At 37.3% G+C, this 23,820-nt stretch overlaps 1 protein-coding gene across 5 annotated transcripts in view; it reads left to right on the top strand.

Moving 5' to 3' along the window:
• PCSK5 (proprotein convertase subtilisin/kexin type 5) overlaps positions 1–23,820 on the top strand; it is a 448,916-nt gene that overhangs the window by 198,926 nt on the left and 226,170 nt on the right. For all 5 annotated transcript variants that reach the window (XM_058565628.1, XM_058565627.1, XM_058565629.1 and 2 more), the window contains exon 10: positions 20,423–20,526. In XM_058565628.1, the coding sequence (XP_058421611.1) occupies positions 20,423–20,526 (104 nt within the window). The remainder of the gene's footprint in view (positions 1–20,422; positions 20,527–23,820) is intronic.

Raw genomic sequence — 23,820 nt, 5'->3', positions numbered from 1 at the left:
TACTGTAATAATAAAGATTGTTTCTCAAGAAGAGATCAAGTATCATTTTCAAGTGTCATATGTTAGAAATGTCTCATGTTATGTATATCCAATTTGTGATTTGACCTAAGCAGTAACACTTAAAGCTTGAGAGTAGGGAAGGCCTTTACAGTATCTTCTGGGATTTGACTAATTTCAGAGCAATTATATCATTATCTGTGATATGCCATCCTCTCCACCACATTGACAAGAATCTCGTCTCAGAGGACACTCTGCCTGAGAATTCGATAAACAATGATACCACTCAGATAATACAAGGTAGGAAGCTTCTCCCAGTGTAAGCCCAGAAAAAATAAATAAAATAAATAAGTGTTCTTCTGAAGGCATTTTGCAAGGAAACTTCGAATCTCATCTCATTTTTCTCATCTCTGAAAGGTGTATAAAGAGAATATGGGTGTTGCTAACATAGACCTTAGATGGAATCATTTTTTCATCCAACAGACTTGTATTAATGGTCTACTAATTGTCAGTTCCTCTGCTAGGCATTGTGAATTGAAGGGTGGATTGACAGACATGGAACTTTCATCCTATTTGGCAAGGCAATCTATAAAAAAACAAATGATAAGTACTAAGAACAACATAAACAGAGTAGAGTAATGGAAAGAAATTTGATGTAGGAACTGTTTTATATAGAGAAGTAAAGGAAGGACCTCTTGGAGGAGATGACATTTTTGCTGAGACCTGACCTATGAGAAGGAGCCTGCCTTGTAGAGAACTGGACTGAGCCTCCCAGGGAGAGGGAGGAGCAGGTTGGGGAGACCATGTAGTTGGAACAAGGTTACTGGGTTTGAGAAATAGGAAGATATGTGTGGCTGGTGTGAGTTGAGGGGTTGGAAAAGTCCAGGTCACAGAGGGCATCATGGTAAGTAAGCATGATTGAGAACTAGGGAGTCTTTTAAGGAGAGAGACATGATTTGATTAATTTTTTTAAAGAGCATTTCAGCTTCTCCTTGGAGAAGTGCTGGTGTGGGAGCAAGGCGGGTAAACCATTTGGCAGCTGTTACCGTAGTTCAGGAGAGATTAGGGCAGCCTGGTCAAGGTGATGGTAATGGGAATAGAGAGAAGGGGTTATATCTGATGTGCATTTTGTAGGTAGAGCAAACAGGGAATGAATTAGATGATGTGTTCTGGGGGAAAGGAAAACCTCAAGGCTGAGTTCTAGTTTCTTAGCTGAGCTCTTGAGTGGATTGTGTACCATTTATTGAAATAAATACCCTTTATTTTTCCCATGGGATCCAGAGAATTAGAAGAAGCACAAATACCCAGTGGAATAAGATCCCTGGGCCTACAGGTCTTGCAACAAGACCTGTAGCAATTTTCTCCCGCAATTACTGTCTGTGCTTTGGTGCATGAGCTCTCCTAGCGGTTTATTAATTGATCCTTAGAAAATGCTTTTCACTGAGATCATGATTGCTATAAATGACTGAGACAATTTACATTTTTAAAAAGAGAGAATAAAGAATATGGATTTATTTACATTACAAATTGCTCATCTATTGCCATGTCCTTTAATTTAAATAGGGTGTTCATAGCAAATTAACTTTTATACAGTTACCCCATAAGATTGCTTAGAAAATGTACTAATATATTAGTGGGTTTACAAGAAGTATGTAAAATTTAGTATTTAAATTTAGTCTCTTGAGGGTTTGTGGATTTTATTCATTGCCAGGAAATTTTTGTTCTTGATAGTGTCTATGGTAACACCCCAAATACTATCAAATATAATTTTCCTTGCTAGGAATAAGAGAAGCTGACTTTTTTTTCATGGTCCATTATAGTTTCATACCATGGTCTGCTACTTAGTCACTTTAATCAAAAAATATTTCAGTACATTCTGCAAAATGACTTCTTATATGGCTTCATCAAATATCACTATTTTTGTATGGGAAGATTCTCAGATATATTCCTAAGCTGTATATTGAAACCCAGTTAAAATTCAAGCTTATTTTTATGCCAGATGTTCTTGGGCTGAGTTTTGAATCAATCTTGCCTATGCCCACATTGTCTTGACCTATAATTTTTTACTTCTAGGACATTTTTCTGTCAATTGTTTAGAAGAGCATAATTGTTCCTGTTAACACTAGTACCTAGTATTTGTACTGATTCCAGCATTCTTTTCCCTCTCTCTTTTTAAATAATTTTAATTGTAATACCTTTTTCCATCAGTAGGCAAGAAAAGTAAATAAGAGAAATATGAATGACAGATTGAAAAGCATGTCATTTCGTTAGCAGATAAGATTTATTCATCCTGACGTCAACAAGTCAGTTGATGTGTCAAAAGCTCAAAGCAACATATTCATAGTGAGATAAACTGTGATACCTGGAATAGAACATACAACCCAAAAAGAAAGACATTTTGTGTTTAGAAGATGGGCTTGTTTCTCACCATCTTTTCTCTATTCGTGATGATCCTGAATCTTATTGAGCAACCATATGTGTAACTAAGGTGAAGTAAAGTTTTATGTTCTTTGCATATCCAGAAAAACAATGAGTCTGCAGAGCCTGGTAGTGTCATTCTCACCAGTCAAGATCATAGCGCATCTGACTGCGACATACTGAGTATGAGACAAAAGAATCTTCTTGTCGTTGGCCCCAGTTGAGTGTGGAAATAGCGCATAAGAGTGCAAAAAGGTAAAATAAAGAATAAAATGATGAAAGATAAAAACAGCAGTCTCAGTGTTCATTGAATGCTTACTCTATGCCAGAACCGAGCTGAGTGCTTTCCTTGGTTATCTCATTTTATCCTCAAAGCAGCACTATAAGGTGGGCATTATGGCCGTATTTCGGGTGTGGAAAGTGAGGCTGAGAAATTTGCACAGGTTGTAAGTGATAGATCTGAAGCTGAACTCAAGGCAGTGTAATGCCAGAGCCAACCATCACTCTGCATCATCTTTCTGGTATTTTTTGGGTTTGTGTGTGTGTGTGTGTGTGTGTGTGTGTGAGGAAGATTAGCCCTGGGCTAACATCTGTGCCAGTCTTCCTCTATTTTGTATGTGGGCCGCCACCACAGCGTGGCTGACAAGTGGTGTAGGTCCATGGCTGGGATCTGAACCTGCAAACCCCAGCCGCTAAAGCAGAGCATGCCAAACTTAACCACTAGGCCATGGGGCAGCCCCCTGTCTTTCTGTTTTAAGAGCTTTAACCAGATGTGGTTAACTACAAATGCTATGAAGTATAAGTATAAGGGCTTTGAGTATGGAGAAGGGTGACAAGACTTTGAACAGGATGATTTAGGAAGATTTTACAGAGAAGAGGGATTTGAGCTATACTTTCAAGATTATTTTTTCAGCTTTAATGTGCATAGGAGTCATACAAAATCCTGATTAAAAATGCAGATTTCGAAGCCCTCAAAAGAATTTGGGTGATTCAATTGCAAATGGCCCATAGATCACAATTTTTAAAAAAACAAACACTAGACTGTAAACTGTCTTGAAAGTGACTATGCTTCAGTAGCCCCAGCCCCAAGAGCAATGTTTGGCATATAGCAGGCAATCAGATATTTGTGTAATGAATGAATGGAGAGAAAGAACTCTCCCTTTGGTTATTGGAAAGAATGGAGAGTTATCTATTCAGGTGTCTGTGGTGAGTAAGCTATAGTGCCAACAACTTTAGTCTTAACTCTAAGTGTTGATTGATTTATTCAAGAAATAATTATTGTCTTGCTTGTTACCATCATTTCTTTATTTTGAAATAGACATTTTTTTTCACATCTCTGAAATTGTAATACATCTGACAGTCATAGTTGCCATCTTTAGCGTCATAGTTTTGATGTAATTCAGTATGTGCCTGGCATTAAGATCTAGAATACATCTATGAGCAAAACATGCATGTTCCATGCCAGAGCTGCCAGGAGTGGTAGACCAGGTTAAGCACAAATGTGTATGATGCTTGAATCTGGCTCTGGTAGAGCACACATGCCAGTTAAGGGAGGCGTAGACTGAAGATAATTACACCTGGTGTCACGTGCTATGAAAGAAAAGAGAAAACAAAGGATGATATTGTGATAGAAAGGAATGGTAGGGAAAGGTAGAAAAAGGTGAATAATAGCAAATAAGGAAAGGATGAGGCCAGCCCATCAGTGAGAGGATAGCTTTTTTGCTGAGACTGGAGTCATAGAAGTAGTCCAACTTATACTTGGTTCTTAAGTTTTTACTGAGTTATTGTTTGATCACTACATTAACCAAGTTTCACTTTTTTCATCCAATAGTGCTTGCAATTATGACCAAGCCTTAGGTAATAGAAGGCCAAATGAGAAGGAGGAAAGCCTGAATGATCCATAGTTTGTTTTTTTATTCCTATGACAGATTTAGAAATGTGCGCATATATGATTGAAATCTGGTTGGGCATCACTTCAAAGATGAAAATTGTTCATCCACTCAGACAGGATACAATAGAAACCTTATTTTTCTATCTTTAGTGGGCAATCTAGTTTATCTGAAAAACTCGGTAAACAGCCAGGAGAGGAGGAAAGAGAATTAGAGTGAAATTTAAGATAGGCTCTCAGAGGAGCCTGCTGGTTATTTACTTTTGGAAACCTTTACAGCTGACTTGAAAGAATGTTGTGGAGAGCTTCCTGGAGAGAGCATGATATGGGAGTGATTGTATTAGGCTGAATTCTGATTCGTTGCTTTGAATTTAGGTGCCATTGGAGTTGACATCGAATAGCCTCATTTTATGTAGCAGATGTATTCAATTTTATAATTTTCATTGTGCTAAAACTCTGAATTACATGTGATACCTTACCTGGAATATGAAATAATTGTTATCAGTTTGTCTGAGAAACCATAACGTTGGAAGGTTGCCCAGAGACCATCTGGTCTGTAGAGATGCTGTTTAGTGAGAGTGTTCAAGGATCACCAGGCAAAGGAAAATAATAATGGTAATGTGATGTAGGTTATTTTAAAACTAAAGGATATTTTGTAGTTTAAAAAAAATTTTTTAAGTGACTTATTTGGAAATTATATATTATTTTGGTATAAAATTTTCTTCATTGTATGAAATTATGCTGTCCTTTTTTGGATAAGTTAAAAGCTACCGATCATCTACTGATTTCTGAATTAAAAAGCAATGTGCTAGTCTTTGAAAACCAGAAGTTTAAGAGCCTTTTTTATCCTAGTGGTGCTTGCAAACAACCCACTGATTCCGTTTGTCACTAACTTTTTGGAAGTGAATGCATTTTAACACTGAAAGATCCTAGGAAGAGCAATCCCATTGCCACCAATATTGTTAGCAATAGAAGATTTTTTTTTTTTTTTTTGGCTGAGGGAGATTAGCCCTGAGCTAACATCTGTGCCAATCTTCCTCTACTTTATATGTGGGTTGCCACCACAGCATGGCCAACGAGTGGTGTAGGTCTGTGCCTGGGATCCAAACCTGTGAACCCAGGCTGCTGAAGCGGGCATGCTGAACTTTTAACCACTACACCACAGGGTCTGCCCTAGAACCATTTTTAAAATTAGATTATCACTAGAATAATACATAGACTTTGTAAAAACTATATATATAAATCATGCAGAAATATATAAACAAAAATTGAAAGTCTCCCTACACAACCAACTTTCAGCGACTGTTTTATGCTTGAACATTCTGTGCAATAACTCCTGATGCTGTGATGGCGGTTCCAAGTATTCTTAACATATACGATGTATTTATCGTGAAAATATTTCCTACTTTATTGTCTTTAGTCTGCATGTTGCTTTCCCTTCAGATCCTGTCATTTGTTTTATCATCCCTCTCCCATTAATTTTTTATCATACTTTTTTTTTTTTTTTTTTACATTTTTATTGATATTTTAATGGTTTCTAACATTGTGAGATTTTGGGTTGTACATTTTTGTTTGTCCTTCACCCTATATATGACTCCCTTCACCCCTTGTGCCCACCCCCCACCCCCCACCCCCACTTCCCGGGTAACCACAGTCCAGTTTTCTCTGTCCATGTGTTGGTTTATATTCCACATATGAGTGAGATCATACAGTGTTTGTCTTTCTCTTTCTGGCTTATTTCACTTAACATAATACGCTCCAGGCCCATCCATGTTGTTGCAAATGGGACGATTTTGTCTTTTTTTATGGCTGAGTAGTATTCCATTGTATATATATACCACATTTTCTTAATCCAATCGTCAGTCGAGGGACACTTAGGTTGCTTCCACTTCTTGGCTATGGTGAATAATGCTGCAATGAACATAGGGGTGCATAAGCCTCTTTGGATTGTTGATTTCAGGTGCGTTGGATAGATTCCCAGTAGTGGGATGGCTGGATCATAGGGCATCTCTATTTTTAATTCTTTGAGGAATCTCCATACCGTTTTCCATAGAGGCTGCACCAATTTGCATTCCCACCAGCTGTGTATGAGGGTTCCTGTTTCTCCACATCCTCTCCAACATTTGTTGTTTTTTGTCTTGGTGATTATAGCCATTCTAACGGGCGTGAGGTGGTATCTTAGTGTTGTTTTGATTTGCATTTCCCTGATGATTAGTGATGTTGAGCATCTTTTCATGTGCCTATTGGCCATCTGTATATCTTCCTTGGAGAAGTGTCTGTTCATTTCCTCTGCCCATTTTTTGATCGGGTTGTTTGTTTTTTTGTTGTTCAATTGTGTGAGTTCTTTATATATTATGGAGATCAACCCCTTGTCAGATGTATGTTTTGCAAATATTCTCTCCCAGCTGGTTGGTTGTTTGTTCATCTTGATTCTGATTTCATTTGTCTTATAAAAGCTCTTTAGTCTGATAAAGTCCCACTTGTTTATTTTTTCTTTAGTTTCCCTAGTCTGGGTAGGCATGTCATCCGAAAAGATTCCTTTAAACCCAATGTCAAATAGTGTGTTGCCTATATTTTCTTCTATGAGTTTTATAGTTTCAGGTCTCACCTTCAGGTCTTTGATCCATTTTGAGTTAATTTTTGTGTATGGCGATAGCACATGGTCCACTTTCATTCTTTTGCATGTGGATGTCCAGTTTTCCCAACACCATTTATTGAAGAGACTTTCCTTTCTCCATTGTATGTCCTTAGCACCTTTGTCGAAAATTAGCTGTCCGTATATGTGTGGTTTTATTCCTGGGCTTTCAATTCTGTTCCATTGATCTGTGTGTCTGTTTTTGTACCAGTACCATGCTGTTTTGATTACTATTGCTTTGTAGTATGTTTTGAAGTCAGGAATTGTGATGCCTCCTGCTTTGTTCTTTTTCTTTAGGATTTCTTTAGCTATTCGGGGTCTTTTGTTGCCCCATATAAATTTTAGTATTCTTTTTTCTATTTCTGTGAAGAATGTCATTGGGATTCTGATTGGGATTGCATTGAATCTGTAGATTGCTTTATCATACTTTTTAACCAAATAATGCTTTATCTGATCTGCAACCAAGAGAACTTAGATTAAGGGAGGTTTCAGGTCTTTGTGGCTGCCATCTCTGTTCACTTGGTGGAAATTGTGTGTTGAAATTCCTGAATTGTAAGAAGTATTATTCAAATTGAGTTTCAGAAACGTGTTGCCAAGTCACTCAAAAGGGTAGTGCTGCTGTGACTGCTCTGCAAAGCGCCTGTGAATCTTGTATGTTGTTAATATTTTCCTTATTGGGATATTAAATGCTCAATATATTACTTCTTGACCATGGTTATTAAAATCTTTTATCAATTTGTCATTTGCTTTCAAGTTTTCTTCATACTGTTTTGACAGAGAGATTTTTCTTTATTTTTAAGTTATTTAGTCAAATATACATGTCCTTTTTAAGTTCTTCATTTAGTCATACCTCATCTTCTGGGACCTCCTGGAGAATTTTATGAATGCTGATGAAAGCTCTGTGTGCTTCCCCCTAAAATGAGCCCGAATACACATATGGCAGGGATTTGCTGTACCATAGAGTAATCCATGGACCCCAGATTAGAAAGTCCTTTCCTATCTCAAAATCTATTAATTACCAGTTTATATTTTCATCTAGCGTTTTCTTGTTTCATATTTTATTGTTAATGTCTAACCAACTAGAATTTATTTTGGTTCAGTGTGAGGGTCTAAATCGAATTTTTATGGGGGTCCCATTTGCCCAATGTCATTTAAGTGATCCATCTCCTCCCAAAATAATTTGTTTTGCATTCTTTAAGTTGTTGCATTTATGAAGGTCTCTTTAGAGTTTTCTGTACTATTATTCTGTCCATTGTTTTAACATTACGGTATCACTCCATTTTTCAAACATTTTCTTAAACATTCTTACCTGTTAGTTTTTCCAGATAAAATTTAGAACCATTTTGCCGTGTTCCAAAACCAATCCCATTGATAATTTATGACACTTGTATGAATCTTGGCTTCTTTATATAACAGTTGGTTTTTCCATTCAAGAAAATCTGTCTCTGAATTATTCAGATCTTCCTTTTATTGTCAAAATAAAGCTTTAGGTGTGTCTTTAGTTCAAAACTTTTTGGTTTCAATTTATTTTTTGGAATAGTAAATATCTGTTTATTTTGCGGTTACCATTGTACCTTTAACTGGTTATTGCGCATTTATAACAGAGCTGTGGTTTTTGTATGTTTTTCTTATCTCTAGCCTCTTTAACTCATGTTGTGTTATAACTCATTACCTTGTTTGTTTTTTGGAATCTATACATGGCACCTGACAATAGTAACACTTGTCTCTGTTTATCTGAGTATTTTTCTTGTTTGTTCTTATTGGAGGGTGGTACAAATTGGTCATTATAAGTTCAGGTTTTGGAGTCAGGCTGACTTCAGTTTCCATCCTGTCTCTACACCATTCCTACGTGGGTGGCCTTGAACAAGTGAAATTATGTTTCTTAATCTTGTTGAGTTTCAGTTTCTTCATCTGAAATTTGAGGTAATAACCTAGAATCAACGATTGTTGCTGGGATTAAATAAATTTGGACATATGGAATGTATTAAAAATATGGAAGCTGATATCATCACAATTAATATTATTTCTATGATATTAGCTAACCATTCTAAACTATTAAATATCAAAAATGACAGTGAGGTTTCACGTCTAGGTCCTGATTTTCTCTGGATTCTTTTTTTTTTTTAATCTTTTGTTTCACTCTTTGTTAATGTTTGCTTTTCTTCATTGAGGCTATGCAGCATTTTTGGTTTTATAAAGGTTTTGTTGAGAACGGGATTTGGGTGTTTGTCAGTATCTGTTGAGATTAATATATAGTTTCTCATACTAGAATCGTTGATATAATTTATTAGAATAATAGATCTCTTAATATTCTCTGCTTATAGTCATGAATTAAATTTATTTCTTTAATATGCTATTGGTTTAGTTTTAGAATATTTTATTTATGCCTTTGTGTTTATTTTTCTTGAGTGCGATTTATAGTTTCTTTCACTGAATGTGAACATGTGTGTGTTTGTTCTATATTATTGTTACAGCAGCTAGCTAACATTAAGTGTGTACTTACGGCAGATAAACAGAATCTTTTAAATTCTTCTTTATGATTTATTTCATTTATTCCTCAGATATAAGGTAGCACAGGTAATAAATGAAGAGTCAGACTTTCTAACTCAGATTGGTTTCACCTTGAAATTGGCCTCTGTCGCTGCCAGTTTTGGTATCAAGTGACGGTTAAATTCACAAAATAAATTGTGAAAATTTGCAGCTTTTCTTTTCTCTGGAGACACTTGGAATCACTGTCCTTGTAAGTTTGAAGGAAACCGTCTGGGGGTAATTCTTTGATAAATTTTTAATTTTTTTCATTTATATTCTCCAGAACCATGTCCAGTTCATAAGATTTTCAAATTTATTGGCCAGTTATTATATATAGTTATATATATAACTGTAATGTAGTTATATATATAACTGTAATATAATTGTATATAATACAATTATTATGTAGTTATATAGATATAGATTAGATATAGGTTTCCTAATACTATAAAAATCCCTTGTATTGCCTTATTATTTAGCATTTATTTTACTAGTGTTTTCTTTTTATTTTCTTTATTAGATTTTGTTGGGTTTTTTTTTCCCAAAAGGCCAGTTCTTGGATTTGTTGCTCAGTATTGCTGTTTTTCCTTTGTCCTTTTTTTATTTCATTAATATCCTTCCTGCTTTCCTGAGGCTCACTCTGTTTTTTTTTAAATCTTATTGGTTGAGTCATGGTTCATTTATTTTTCCTTTTATGTTAATACAGTTTTTTAAAGGTGCACATTTACCTCTGAACACACTTTTGGCTGACTGTCATGATTTTTTTTTTTTTTTTTTTTGTGAGGAAGACCAGCCCTAAGCTAACATCTATTGCCAATCCTCCTGCTTTTTTCTCCCTTTTTCTCCCCAAAGCACCAGTAGATAGTTGTATGTCGTAGTTGCACATCCTTCTAGTTGCTGTATGTGGGACGCTGCCTCAGCATGGCCGGACAAGCAGTGCGTCAGTGCATGCCTGGGATCCGAACCCTGGCCGCCAGTAGGGGAGCACGCGCACTTAACTGCTAAGCCACGGGGCCGGCCCCTGTCATGATTTTCTAATGATGTCTGGCTTCTTGGATAGAATGATGATTGAGAATCATACTTTTAAGTGTTTAACAAACTTTGTCTCTAATGAGATATATTATTAACTTTTTTTTTCACTGCATTTTGGTGAGATAATAAGGTCAGATAATCACCCACACTAGTGGTTTGTGAGGTATTGTTTTTCCCTAGGGCAATTGTTGAGATTTCTTTTTGGACCCATGTATCTTCGCCTTTTCTTTCAAAACTCTTGATCCATGAATTCTTAAGAAAAAAATTACTCTTTGTAGGGCATATATTTTGATATTATTAAATTATATACGTTATATAAACAAATCTTCTTTCTCCTAAAATAAATGGATTAAATTATCTGGACACTAGTGTGGTTTCATCAGTTACTTCTTTTTCTTAAAGTCCTTGGTCCATACATTTTGATGCACAAGTTTCATGCTGTGAGATATTTATTATAGACAGCATCTTATCTTTCAGTGAAATAGTACTTCTTTGTCCTCTTCAGTATTTTTTGTTTAAAATGTCTAAGATGTTACATTGTTTGCAAGTAATTTTGCCAGAGAAAAATCTCTGCACATTCTTTAATTTTTAGTTTTTGTATGTCATGTTTTTAGGTAAAAAGTTCATTTTTAAATAATTTTAATAATTTTCAAATGTTCATTTTTTTAAGTAAACAAAGCCGAGATTTAAAAATAAATATATCTTATAATAAGGGAGTTATCCCCTTTGACTCCTTGCTGTAGAAACTTGCCTTACATTTATTTTACTGCTTTAATCTATACTCATGTCTCCATCTTTAACACCAGAATCAAGATTTGTGCAACTGACTATTTTAGTTAACTTGTTTCTTAGCATTATTTTTCTTTCTTTTCTTTTCAGAAGAATTGTGTTAAAACAATTATTAAGTCTTAAATCTATGTTTATTTTAGAGCCATCAATAGGTCTTTTGTTAACAACTACACATTCTAAGGTTTTTAGTTTTGTGTGTTTGTCTTCTGCATTTACTCATGGAGGACAGGAGCTTAGTATAAAATTCTTGAGTTCGTTTTTCAACAGCTTTAACTGTTCTCTCATTGTCTGCTGAAATTAGCTTTGCAGAGGAGGTCTTTAGACAGAAATCATGTTTTGTTTTTTTAAATCCTGAATACCGGCTTTTAGAATATTTTTTCTTTGTATTTGTAATGAAAATATATATATTTAAGGATGAGTTTAGGAGGTGCAACTCTTAATATTTCCTGAAACACATTGAGTCCTTCCAGCCTACCTTGGACATTTTTAACCAAATGTGATTTTGATTCCTGGCAAAATCTACCGTGAGACTTCTAAGCTTGGGCCCTGGAGTCTGAGAGATGTAGCTTCAAACCCCCTTCTAGTTCTCACTGTTACGTGACTTTGGGAAAGATATTTAACCTTTCTCAGCTTCAGTGTCCGCGTCTGTAAAGGGGGTAATAATGTGGTCTCCCTCGTGGGGTTGGGTCATGTGCATTGAGTGCAGTAATGTGCGTGAAGCACAGTAGAGCACCTGGTGAGTAGATGGAGAAGACCCAGTAAACGTTAGTCCTCAGAGGAAGACAAAGCTGGTATCCTCAAGTGGGTTTCTGTTTTCTATCCTCCAAATTGAGCATCTTGTCTTTCCTCATCATCTCTTCATTATTTTGCTAAAAAATATACAGGAAGTTCTCACATTTGTATTCAGCATCATTAGCTCAGTTTTCCACAAGATTAATTCCACAATATCCTTTTTGATTGACTCCCTCCAATGCAGACTTCCTTTGGCTGATTCCACTGTATGTTCCTTTTTTCTGCACTGTCTTTCCCGTGATTCCGTATTATTGTTGTTTTTCTTCTCTGCTCTCTTCTCTTTTCCTTTCTCATCCCTTTTTTTCTCTTGTACTTTCCTCTTATGTTTCTTTTACTGTTTTTTCTTTTTCCTTCCTCTTTTTCTTCCTTTGTTTTCCATTCTTGGCTTTTTTTTTTTAAATTATTCATCCTCAATGATAAACTCTGGCTTCAGAAAGGGGGTGATGCTGTTCCTGCTCACATCCTAGCACAGACCTGCTCCAATCTGCCATTGAAGGGTGGAGTGATGGGCAAACCCCCCATCAACTCTGAGATCTGGGCAGATATCCTTCCAAAGTGAGTATGCTGGGTGAGGACAGGATCTTTCTAATCCTTCTGTAGCAACTGGGCGCTGCCAGCCAGTCTCTATGAGCACTGCTGACCTGACTTCCCCTCGTGGCCCTTCCTCCAGTCCAAGATGTGGTGCTGGAGTGGGTCAGAGCCAGGGCTTTGGGGTCAGACTCCCTGCGGCCTGTTTTAGTTCTTGCTAATCATGTGACCCCGAGCAGCATCATTCACCTTTCTGTGCTTTGATGTCCTTATTTTGGTAATGAAAGTAATAATAGTACCTGTCTCCCAGGATTTTCATGAGATATCAATGAAAATAATGAATATGGAGCACTTTTCACAGTGTCCCTGGCACACAGTGAGCACTCAATAAATGTTGGCTAACACTCTGTACTTTTGGAGATACATCTTTCAGGAATTATATTCAGTAGCAAGAAAGTATGGCTGGTACAACAGGAAATCCACAAGTCAAGATGTTGGTTCAGAAGCTCAAGGCTACCAAGGCCAAAGATGTTGTTCTCTTGGTCTTTTCTTAATGGCTGCTGCAGCTCCAGCCATCACATCCACAATGAAATAAAAGTAGGAAGGATGGAATGAAAGAGGATTAGGGAATGCCTGTAGCAGGAAAGCGAAGGCTTTCTCAGAAATGCCCAGTAGATTCTCTCCTCATTAGTCAGAACTCTATCTCATGTGCACCTTTCACTATTAGGGAGTCTGGGAGACACAATTTTGACATCCCGACATATAGAGTAGGGGAGGCAATGAAAAGAAAGTTGGAATTTACCCCCTATTTCCTGCCATAGTTTCTGGAAGTTGAGACTGAAAATAGGGACAGGAGAGATATCAAAGTTAATACTTGGGCTACCTGGAAAATAAAAAGGAGAATTTGCCTAGTAGAGAATTATGTGCCTACTTCTTTAGCCCATGAATATCTTGGGTCTTTAATTCAGGAGATATATGGGGAAATAAGGCTTAGGTTTGGGGGTTTTTTTGTTACTTTTTCCTCCCTACGTTCCTTTAGGTGACAAGCCAGCTTTGCTTTCTTAATATGAAGTATGGGAAAGTTAAAAATTATTTTTCTCATTCCAGTCACACCGACTATAGAGTTATTTGAAATACCTCCAAAATTTTTCTAATAGATTTCTGTTAGTCTTAGTTGATCTTTCTTGTGTCTGTGTGCAGGGTGTAAGGTTTTTGAAAAATATTTTTTGTTACTACTTATGTGTAATAATTAGACTGCTAGGAGTTGGCATAATAAACCAGGAGTTTCTAAAATGGAATAACATTTAACATTCTAGAATCCAAAATGCTTAATGATTTTCAATAAATTTTAAAATTAAGGCTGAACATTGAAAATCCTTGTTTAAAATATACTTCTTTGATAAGCATGTAGAAAAGCATCATTTTAATTCTTTGTATTTAACAGGAAAAGAATAATCAGAGAAAAATGTATAATTTAGAATAATAGTAATAATAGAGACACAACCGTTTTTGTTACCTGTCCAAGGTTCAACTGCTGGCTTTTGAGGTGAGAACTCTGCAAATCCCTGAACAGTGTAGACAAGTTTCAAAAACACTTCAGTCTGGTGGTTTGGTTAAGTGAATAAGTGTGCTCGCAGCCTCCGTTCTAACATTTGATACTATAAATCACTCCGATAGCAAACCAAAGAACATTTCACCATCCTCTGCAACATCCCATCAATGACCACCCATCGAGAGGGAGGATCTTCCACAAATGGAGAGAGAGGATTTGTTACAATCACAGAGGTACAAACAGTTCCTTCCTCAGCCAGTCAGCTTGCTGATTACACCATCAGCTTGTTGAAACCAGATCTTTTCGACAGATCTTAGAGCATTATTATTTCACTAAGCAGAATTATATATGCTAGTATAAATTCAGAGGGTGGTCTTTCTGATTTCTGCTGGGAAAAAAGACCAGGCAGGGTTCTGCTCTGTTATACACAGGGTCGGAATGGACAACAAAAAAGAGTTTATGTAGCAAAGTATCTCAAGGAAATGGTTGTTGAGCTTGCAAACAAAATATCATTTGTTTGTAAGGCTGCGGAAAAGTTGGTTGATGTCTTTTAGGTGTAATGACAAATCCTGCAAATAAGCCAGGATTTTTCTTTGTCAAGTAGGGGCTATCTTCTTAAGTGTGTTTAGAGACTAATTTCTGTGCCTTTGGTTTATACTAAAGTCAGGGAATCTGTGAGTGGTTTCACAAGAGAGTGTAATAAAAATTTGACTTGGGTGGTCCCGAACCAATTTTCTCTTTTCTTTTTTCTTTGCTGCTTTGGTTCAGGTGTAATGGATCATAAGTAGTTGTTGAGGTGATACCAATACAAGTCACATTTCTAAATCTGGAGGTATTATTAACTGTGTTTTCTATTATTACAACCCAATTTAGGCCTGGAACTTTTGAATTAATGTAGAACACAAAACAAAACAAATGCACTCCCATTATCGATATACAGTCTCCCTCAGTATCCACTGAGGGGGTTGGTTCCAGGACCCACCGCGGATACCAAAATCCACAGGTGCTCAAATCCCTTAGTCGGCCCTTCATATCCATGGGTTCTGCATCCGTGGATCCAGAGGACCGACTGTACTGCTCGCAGTGGGACTGACAATCTGATGATCTTTTCAGAGTGTTATTACCTGACAAAGAAAATTGGTTTCCTTTGGTGGATGGTTGGTATTTTATTCCTGAATCATCATTGGCATGCACTGGCTACAATTAGAGGAATGTTTTTACCATTCAACTTTCTGCCTCATCTTTGGTGTTCCAGCTCACAGTGAATCCTTTCCCATAATTGCTGACTTATTTAATATCTGTACAATGACATTAATTTTGTGGCTACTTATTATCATTTCTATTTTACGCAAGGACCCTGGTTTTGTCTTGGATTTTTTGTTGACTCTTTAGTAAGTTGGATGTTTGGATGATTGCTGATTGGTCACGTAATTTCCCCATAGGTCTGGTCCATGTAATCGCTCATCATTGTATTAGATGGGGTCACTCTTGTATTTAAGGAAGATTGCCCTGTTTAGGGAACAGTTTTCATTATCTGGCTTTGCTGTTGCTCTTCTTGATAAATTCTGTTTCTGTAATAAGATGTGTATCTGTTGTCCCTTTTATTAGTTGCCACTAAACTGCCTGTGATGATTGGTCCATCTGGAGGGTTAGAGCCCCAGTGAATGATTGTATATCCTAGTTGTAAGTCCTTCTAGTTCTTCTGTGTGAGCTGCCACCACAGCATGGCAACTGACAGACGGGTGGTGTGGTTCCATGACCAGGAAACGAACCCAGGCCGCCGAAGCAGTGAGAGTGCCAAGCTTTAACCACTAGGCCATCAGGGGTGGCGGCTCTCTTTTTTCTTTTTAATAAATGCAGGTGAGTCAGTCACTGAAGATTCAACATTGGTCCTTGTTTTTAAGGACCACCAAGTACAGATATATTTCAGACATTCACATGTGTACAGAATTATCTGGGAGAACTCTTGGGGAGAAATTTTTTTCTTTTAATTTTAAGTGCTAGCATTTGCACTTAGAATCCCAATAAGAAGCACTAGACGAAATGTCTCTCTCGGGATAGATCCTACTTCTTCTAAACCTACTGTTGGGCCCATGAAATACTTTGAACTGTTCAGAAGAAAAATGTAATACGAACACCAGGTAGTGGTAGTGTCATTAATTATCCTGTTTTTGCAGCTGGAAACTAGACCTTTTAGGATGAGGTCCAGCTGAGGTTTCCTGACTGGAGCAGTTACCTAACCAGGGTGTAAACCACATCAAAATGTGAGCATGTCAGGCAGGTGACAAACTCATAACAATAAAGTTATGAAATAATATAATAATTAATAGTATAAGTATAAAATATTATTAAAAATAATATGATTTTCCTAGTTTGATATCTTTCTGCTTACCTTTGATAGAGTATGCTGAAGTTAGGCCTTTGGAACCAAATTAAGACTCAAGAAACTCCTGCATTCTGTGGTAAACAAAAATCAGCCACCTGAGTTGAGAGACAGTGTGTGTACACAAATTGTGTGACCATGAGGACATGACATGCCACACTTGGCTTCCTGATCCAGTTGTCAAAGAACCCCCTGACAAACCGCTGTGTGTATGTCCATCTCACCTTTGTGGGTCCATCAGGAGATGGTGTAAATAGTGATAGCATATGTTCTGCAGCCAAGTGCAACCGGTTTGAATTGTAGCTCTACCACTAACCACCTGTACGTACTTGAGTTCTTGTGTGTAACTCAAAGCCTCAGTTTTGTCATCTATGAAATGGGAATAAAGATATTACTCATATGTTACGAATTTTAAGATTACACAGTCATAACGCATGTACAACATGCAGTGCCTGGTTCTGGCCAAGTGCTCACTGAACATTGGTTGTTACTACAAGGTCATTAAAGAATGCAAAACTTCCTAACAAGAAAAGATGACATATACAGAACTCTCCAGAAAAGCATGTGTATTTTGTTGCCTTGAAAGGTCATAGATAGCTAGCCATCATCTTGCAGGCATTTATAAATGTTACCCTGTTAATGTATATTGTTGTTTAAGGGTGTAATGGTCAGTAGTTCGGGAAGAAACCTGAGGGATGTGTGGCATACGTCTCTGTGGCTTATTATGAGATCAGTGGTCACCAGGCTCAGAGTTGAGAGAAACTATATTCTTCTCCAGGTCGGTTAGACTTTTGGCCTTTTGTTTATCATTTGCCCCAAAGCTCCTGGTGCTCAGTCTTCCTGTGCTTGGAGGTGAGATGGGTCCTGGTTTTCAGAGGCTAGTGAAGTGTGGGTCCAGGGTATTTGGCAGAAGAGGGTAAGTTTTAGGGGGTCCTACATTACCGCTGTGGACTGTGGAGTTCCAACACAGGACACTCAGTCTTCCCTTCTCTACTTACACGCTGTGTATGGTTTACCAGATGTTTGATCGTTTGACTTCTTGTATGTCATCTCTGTGAGCATAAATAAAAATAGGTTGTAAAATGTGAATCAGACTTCCCCATAAGCAAAAGTCCTTCAGGACATTAACAAATTAACCTATGGCTGTTTCCTGAGTTACCTTCCCACAGGTAGAAACATCACTGATTCAAAATCTACCTCACTTTATTTTGGTGAAATTCAGGAAATTTTGAAATTAAATCATTTCTAAAGTTGTGCATTATCAAACGTCAGAGTAAAATTATCTGAATGCCTCCCTCCTTCCATGTGTAGTTCCAATTTCCTGAAGTTAATTTCTTCCTCCTAATTGCTCCTAAACACTCAAAGAACTAGTTTTTGCAACTAACTCAGCATGAGAGCAAGTAACTCTTATTTCTTCAGGCTGGGTTGAATGCAGGACGCATCCTGAATCTGCCTGAATACAACAGCTTAAGGTACAAGATAAATGTCCTCTATTCTGTTATTATTATTATATTTATAGTGCTAAGGTTCACTAGAGAAATGGTCTCCCGGTGGTCAGAACCTTGTGCTGGATATTTCTGAAGGAATTTTGCCTTGGTGATAGATAACATGAGAAACTTGTTTCATTTCTTGTCTTTTTTTCCCCTAAAGGGTAATATTTAAAACGTGGAAGTTTTAACTGTGTTAAATGTTATTTTAAAAATCACTAGGTTGATGTAGACATATTTATCAAATCTAAGTGTACTTTTAGGTATCTTGCTGTTTGTTCATGAAAAAACAAAAACATGTATGTTCATTTGAGAGGATTCTGCTTTACCCTAAAAAAGTGGCTGGAATGTCTTTCCAGACTAAGATTTTTGTGGTTGCTTTTGCCTTTCACCCAAAAAACTACAGTGGGAAAGAGAAAAGAGATTAGATTCACAGCTCAGGCAGAGCTAGAACATCTTGTATTGAAATAAACATTCAGAATTGTCGCTTGACTTGTTTCCTAATTTTCCTGACCATAGTGCATTGAGTTTACTGAATTATTATGTGGATTCAGTATTAGTCAGCAAAGGGCTAAATCATGCTATTTGTCTTAGAAGCAAAACTTCCCTGCCTCCTGGGATCCATCACACAACCTCCCTCCCTTTCTTCAGGGTTTCATGCCTTCTCAGAAATTGGTTCCTAACGCGTGTTATATCAAAACAAAAATAATTCTGTTTTCATATTTTTAAAATTCATGTGGTTGGGTTTTAATTTCCTTAGTATAAGTTCTTTAGTTAATGCAATTGTACGAAATAGTCTAAATCCAATCTTGCTCCCTCTGAAAACTTTGAAAATGGTAGTAATGTCTCTCCTTTTATTTTTAATCTGCAGGCATAACAAAAAAGTATCAGAACTCTATAGCACTTTTCTCGCCCCATCTTCTTCGTTTCCAAGCCACCAAATAGGAGCTGCGGCTCGTAATTTAGCAAAATGTTGTACTGCCTACCACTTCTTAATGGTTTATTTTGTACGAGGAACTAGGTTAAGTACTTGGCATTACTTTGATTCATGCGGTACAAGGAAGTAAAGTAGATATTAGCATCCACATTCTAAGTGGGGAAACTGTGACTTTGAGAAGTCAATTTCACATAGGTAGAAAATGAAGGAGCCAGATTCTGATCACTGGGCCCCCTCTCGTTAGGAGACCACCCTCAAAAACACATATGTGGCGAGTGTGATGGGAAGATGTAGTATAAAGTGAAGCAATGTGCAGCTCCATCATTGAAAATTAGCTACAATTAAGGTACCAGGCTCTCACTCTGCCTGGGAGATGCAAGTGTCCATATGTGCGCATATGAGGGGACACAGGAACTACCACATGCCCCTGTCGCGCCTTGGAAGGTAGCAAGTCATTGTCTCCCCCCCTCCAAGTGTTCTGACCCCTCCTTTGCAATTGTCTTTCTAAAATAAACATGGCAGCAGAGAAACAAAGAAAATAACTACACAAGCTGCATGGTAACTGCCATATTTCCTAGTTAAGTCAGACTCACACCATACATTCAAGACTGAATTGAATAAGTATCCTGATTAGAATTTCCTGCACGCCCTGAGTCAAATGCCTTCCGGTATATACATATTCTTTGAAAGAGAACAAAAGTCTGTGTATGTATTTGAATTTGTTTTCTGTATGCTTATGATTAGTATTGCAGTTGTTCAATGAAAATATCTCGTGTTCAGTAGTTTCTTTGTGCTCTTCAGTGCTAATAGCCACAAGAAATAGGTATCTAATAATTTAATATAAAAGCTACTTACTGCAAGTTAAGAAAACTCCCATAGCTGTCTGTACCTTGGAGCCCAGCTTTGGGCTCTCTGCCATATTCTTTTCCTAAAATGGGGAAGATAGGGCCTCGGTTTCAGTTGAGACTTTTTCCATATCCTACACATACATGCAGAATAAACATTGCTAAGTTCTTTGTTAAATTACAAATCAGTTGCCTGGCTATACAACTGAACAGGGAATATTCCAGAGGCCTTCGGCGTTGACTTTAGCTTATTGTAATTTTCCAACAGTGACGTGAGCTTTTACGCAAAGGTCGACAGAGCCAGAATTGGGAGCCATCTTGTTGAGGAAACTGGAAATCCTCACCCTTTTAAAAACTAAGTTACACTGACTAATATCACATGATTTCTTAAATTTAAGGTCACATTTTCTGCCTCCCTCAGACTAATGTCACTTCTCCACGTTGAGAACAAGAGCGGCATTTGGCATTTGTTTATCCCAAACCCAAATCGCTGACCCTATGTTTTTAGTACTTTGCCATTTTGCTTTCGCTTTTTTAATTTGCTTGTGACTCTCTGCTTCCCCCATCTTTTTTTTTTTGGTACAATGATTCTTACCTTGTCTTTCCCCAGTCCGTTTCTGACCTGGAGAGACGTGCAGCATGTTATTGTCAGGACTTCCCGTGCAGGACATTTGAACGCTAATGACTGGAAAACCAATGCTGCTGGTTTTAAGGGTGAGAACTTCTTTCATATTCTGTCACAGGCAAAATATTTTTATTTTTCCCCCATTTTAAATGGAGAGCAGGAAATAGAAGCCCTCAAAAGAAACTTTAGATTTTGTGCTCACACACGAAGAGCTTGATCTTTTAGTAAATAAAAGGCAGATTCTTTTTTTTTAAATTAAAACAACACATATAAGGCAGATTTCCTTGGCTTCCCGTATCATAGGTCAATTTCTTAAAAGGTAACCAACCTCCAAGTGTAGCCGACCTATGGGCGTCCTAATTAGTTTACTATGTGCTGTCATTGATTATCTGAGTGGTACTTGTAACAATGCATTTAAAAATTCCTCACCTTCTATAGCGATTCCTTCCACTTAAATAATCGGTATATATTTTTTTCACTTGAGTATAGCGCTGTCAGTTGCTAGGCCATGCTTTCTATACATTTTGGTTTTTGTTTTTTTTTTTAAACTTCCACAAACAGAAAAACAGGCATAATTCTCAGACATTACTTGATATAAACTAAGTTCTTATGAACCTTTGTAATGCGCAGTCTTTATGCCATTGTGCACAGTATATAGTAAGTGCCAACTATGTTTCCCATGGCTGAGAGAGATTATAGTTCCCTCAGAATGTCTTACTAACAGTAGCCATTTTGTTTGTTGCCATCCATAACATATGTGATAATAAAAAGAAAATAAATATATAAAGCAGATGTCCTAAAGGTAGTATATTTACTCAGGTTTCATATGTCTATTAATTTAAGTTACAACTAAGATTTCTTTTTTGTCATATCTGCGGAGTTAAATTTACTCTCAAATAATCTTAGTATCATCATATATCCCCATGGATGAAAACCAGTATCCCAGAGCATAGGGAATATCTACTTAAAAATTGAGGTTCTGGCTCTCAGATCATTGGTAACATGCTGAATGATCCTGGGCAAGTCGTACATTTTTTATGGGCCTTAAGTTCCCCAACTTAAACATTTTAGAAGCTGAATAATATTATCTACATATGATATCTTACATATGATTTTAATATATCCTTAGTGAATTATATCCAATGTATGTAAATATTCATATGGGAAATGTAAAATGTAATATAAAAAATTATTTGCAAATAGCTTATTATAGTCTCATGCTTAGCCAAAAGCTATAAATATACCAGGTAACCAGCACCATATAAAATAGTTCTTTGATTAACATCTTCACTAAAGACTTCATTTCATGCAAATATCCCTCTGCTTTTGGGTATTATCAACACCTTTCCATGCTCATGAACTATATAATGCAGCAGTGTTCAATGAACTTTTAATCGAAACAGTTGTAAATACCTGTTGGGATCACATTTTCTGAAGCCCAAATCAAGACACTTGATCCCAAAATAGCAATTGTTATGTGTGGCATCAAAAATACTTGAAATTTCAGTTCTAGAAAATCTAGGATGTAATTTGCCATATGTATGTTTCATTTTGATTAGTTTGCATATGCTCCCCACCTCCTCCCATGAGGCTTTGGGGTTTGGGGGGAGGGGAGGAAGGGAACAAAACATAACCTTGGCCGGTTCAACACTGCAATGAACTTCTTAGTAGAATGTTCACAGACTAAGTACATTGACCTCCATGAAGTTGAGGAATCAACTTTAACCCAAATAAAAGTCTTAGTTTTACTTATTCCTTTTTGGCAACTTAAAAAGAGCAAATGGTTCTAATAAAAAAACGCAACTCTTTTGAAAACCTCTGTTGGTTTTGGAGAGGGGGGAACAGAGGATTTAGACTAAATCGCCAGATCCAAACCTGAGTCCGAAGGGGGCTGTACACTGCTTCTGGCAAGGGGGAAAGAGCATTTTACTATTGCACGTGGCAATATTTAGTATAATATTTCACTCTTCTCTTAGATTGCTGCCAAGAGTAACAATTAAAGTTCGCTTTTTCATAGATGAATTACACTGAACCGTCTGGACTCCCAGTGGAATTGTTTTGTAATTTTGTCGATGGCAAGCCCCATATTTCATCTAAACATGATCATAATAAGAAGAATTTTTTAAAAAAGAGTTTTCTTCCCTACTCTAAGCATTACCATCCCCTCCCTAGTGTCCCACAAATAAAAGTGATTAAGGCAGAGGCTAGCAGGAGAAGCGATGTGCTTTGGGGAAGGAGAGAAAGCAGGTCACTGGGACTGTGAGAAGGATGGGCTGACTTTTTATGAAATAAGAACTGAACGAACAAAAAATAGCTAATGTTTGGAAGAGGTTCATGCAATGAGAGCTCAGCGAGAGCTCGTATTTTAAATTAGGTCAGCCAGCTTTTGCAGGCCTTGCTTAGCAGGAACACACGGCCAAACGTTTCTCCTTAGACGGGAGAAAACGGAAGTTGCCTGCAAACAGAAGCATGTAGCTCTGGGTGCTCTCTTCCCAGGCGCCTCGGTCTTAATGCTGAGTGAGATGGACGCGTGAAAGGAATCCGAAAACACCTGTACTTCCCTGGGCTTGCTTTTGTGCCCTAATGTTGAGCAACGTAACTTGTTTGAAGATTATTTTTAAAAAAAGAGAGAATGATTTCACGAATTGCTTAGTACGTACTTTTCTGCAGTGGGGATAATTTCTTTCTCATCAGGTAAAGCAGAAGCAGCTCAGAGTAGCAACCCATTCAGTTTAGGGGTCTCAGCATCAACAGACTCGATAGTCTTAGTTATCACTGATAACTTCAGAGAAGCCAACACCCTAAAGAACAGTCTCTCACCAAACCCTGCAAACTCCATTTCACACAACGTCCTTACGTTTCTTCAGACATACCCATATATAGTACATCCTAGGCAGAGAACAGAGCCAGATGATGTATAAACTAGACTGGGATGGGCCTCTCTTCAAGGCAGACTTGACCACTCTTACCCACATGTGTTACGGACTGAAAAATGGAAGAGATTCCCTCCAGAAGCAGTTGCTGGCTTCCTGTTGACTGGCATGGACCGGCTTTCATTCAGGCTAGGAGGTTGGCCTGGAAAAACTAAAGAATGTGGCTCTCTACTGACTCATCTCTGTGTTTCTCTGAGAGTAGGATTACCCTGGAGTTGCATACTAATGAGCTGGGTGCAGAGAACTTTCTTCTTTCTCTGCTCTCATTATAGTAGAACTTTATAAACGATCATATAGTGAGATCAGCTCACACTGAAGGGAGCCCCAAAGCTGGAAGCTTTCCTCAACATTTTTATGCTAATAGTTCCTTAATTTTTAACAATATTAATTGAACTAAGATTATTCTATCCTGCTGCTTCTTAAATAATAATAATAGTAATCTCTTATAGT

This window comes from Diceros bicornis, chromosome 22 (assembly GCF_020826845.1).
Source record: "Diceros bicornis minor isolate mBicDic1 chromosome 22, mDicBic1.mat.cur, whole genome shotgun sequence".
NCBI lineage: Eukaryota > Metazoa > Chordata > Mammalia > Perissodactyla > Rhinocerotidae > Diceros > Diceros bicornis.
This window is presented reverse-complemented; position numbering and strand designations above follow the sequence as displayed.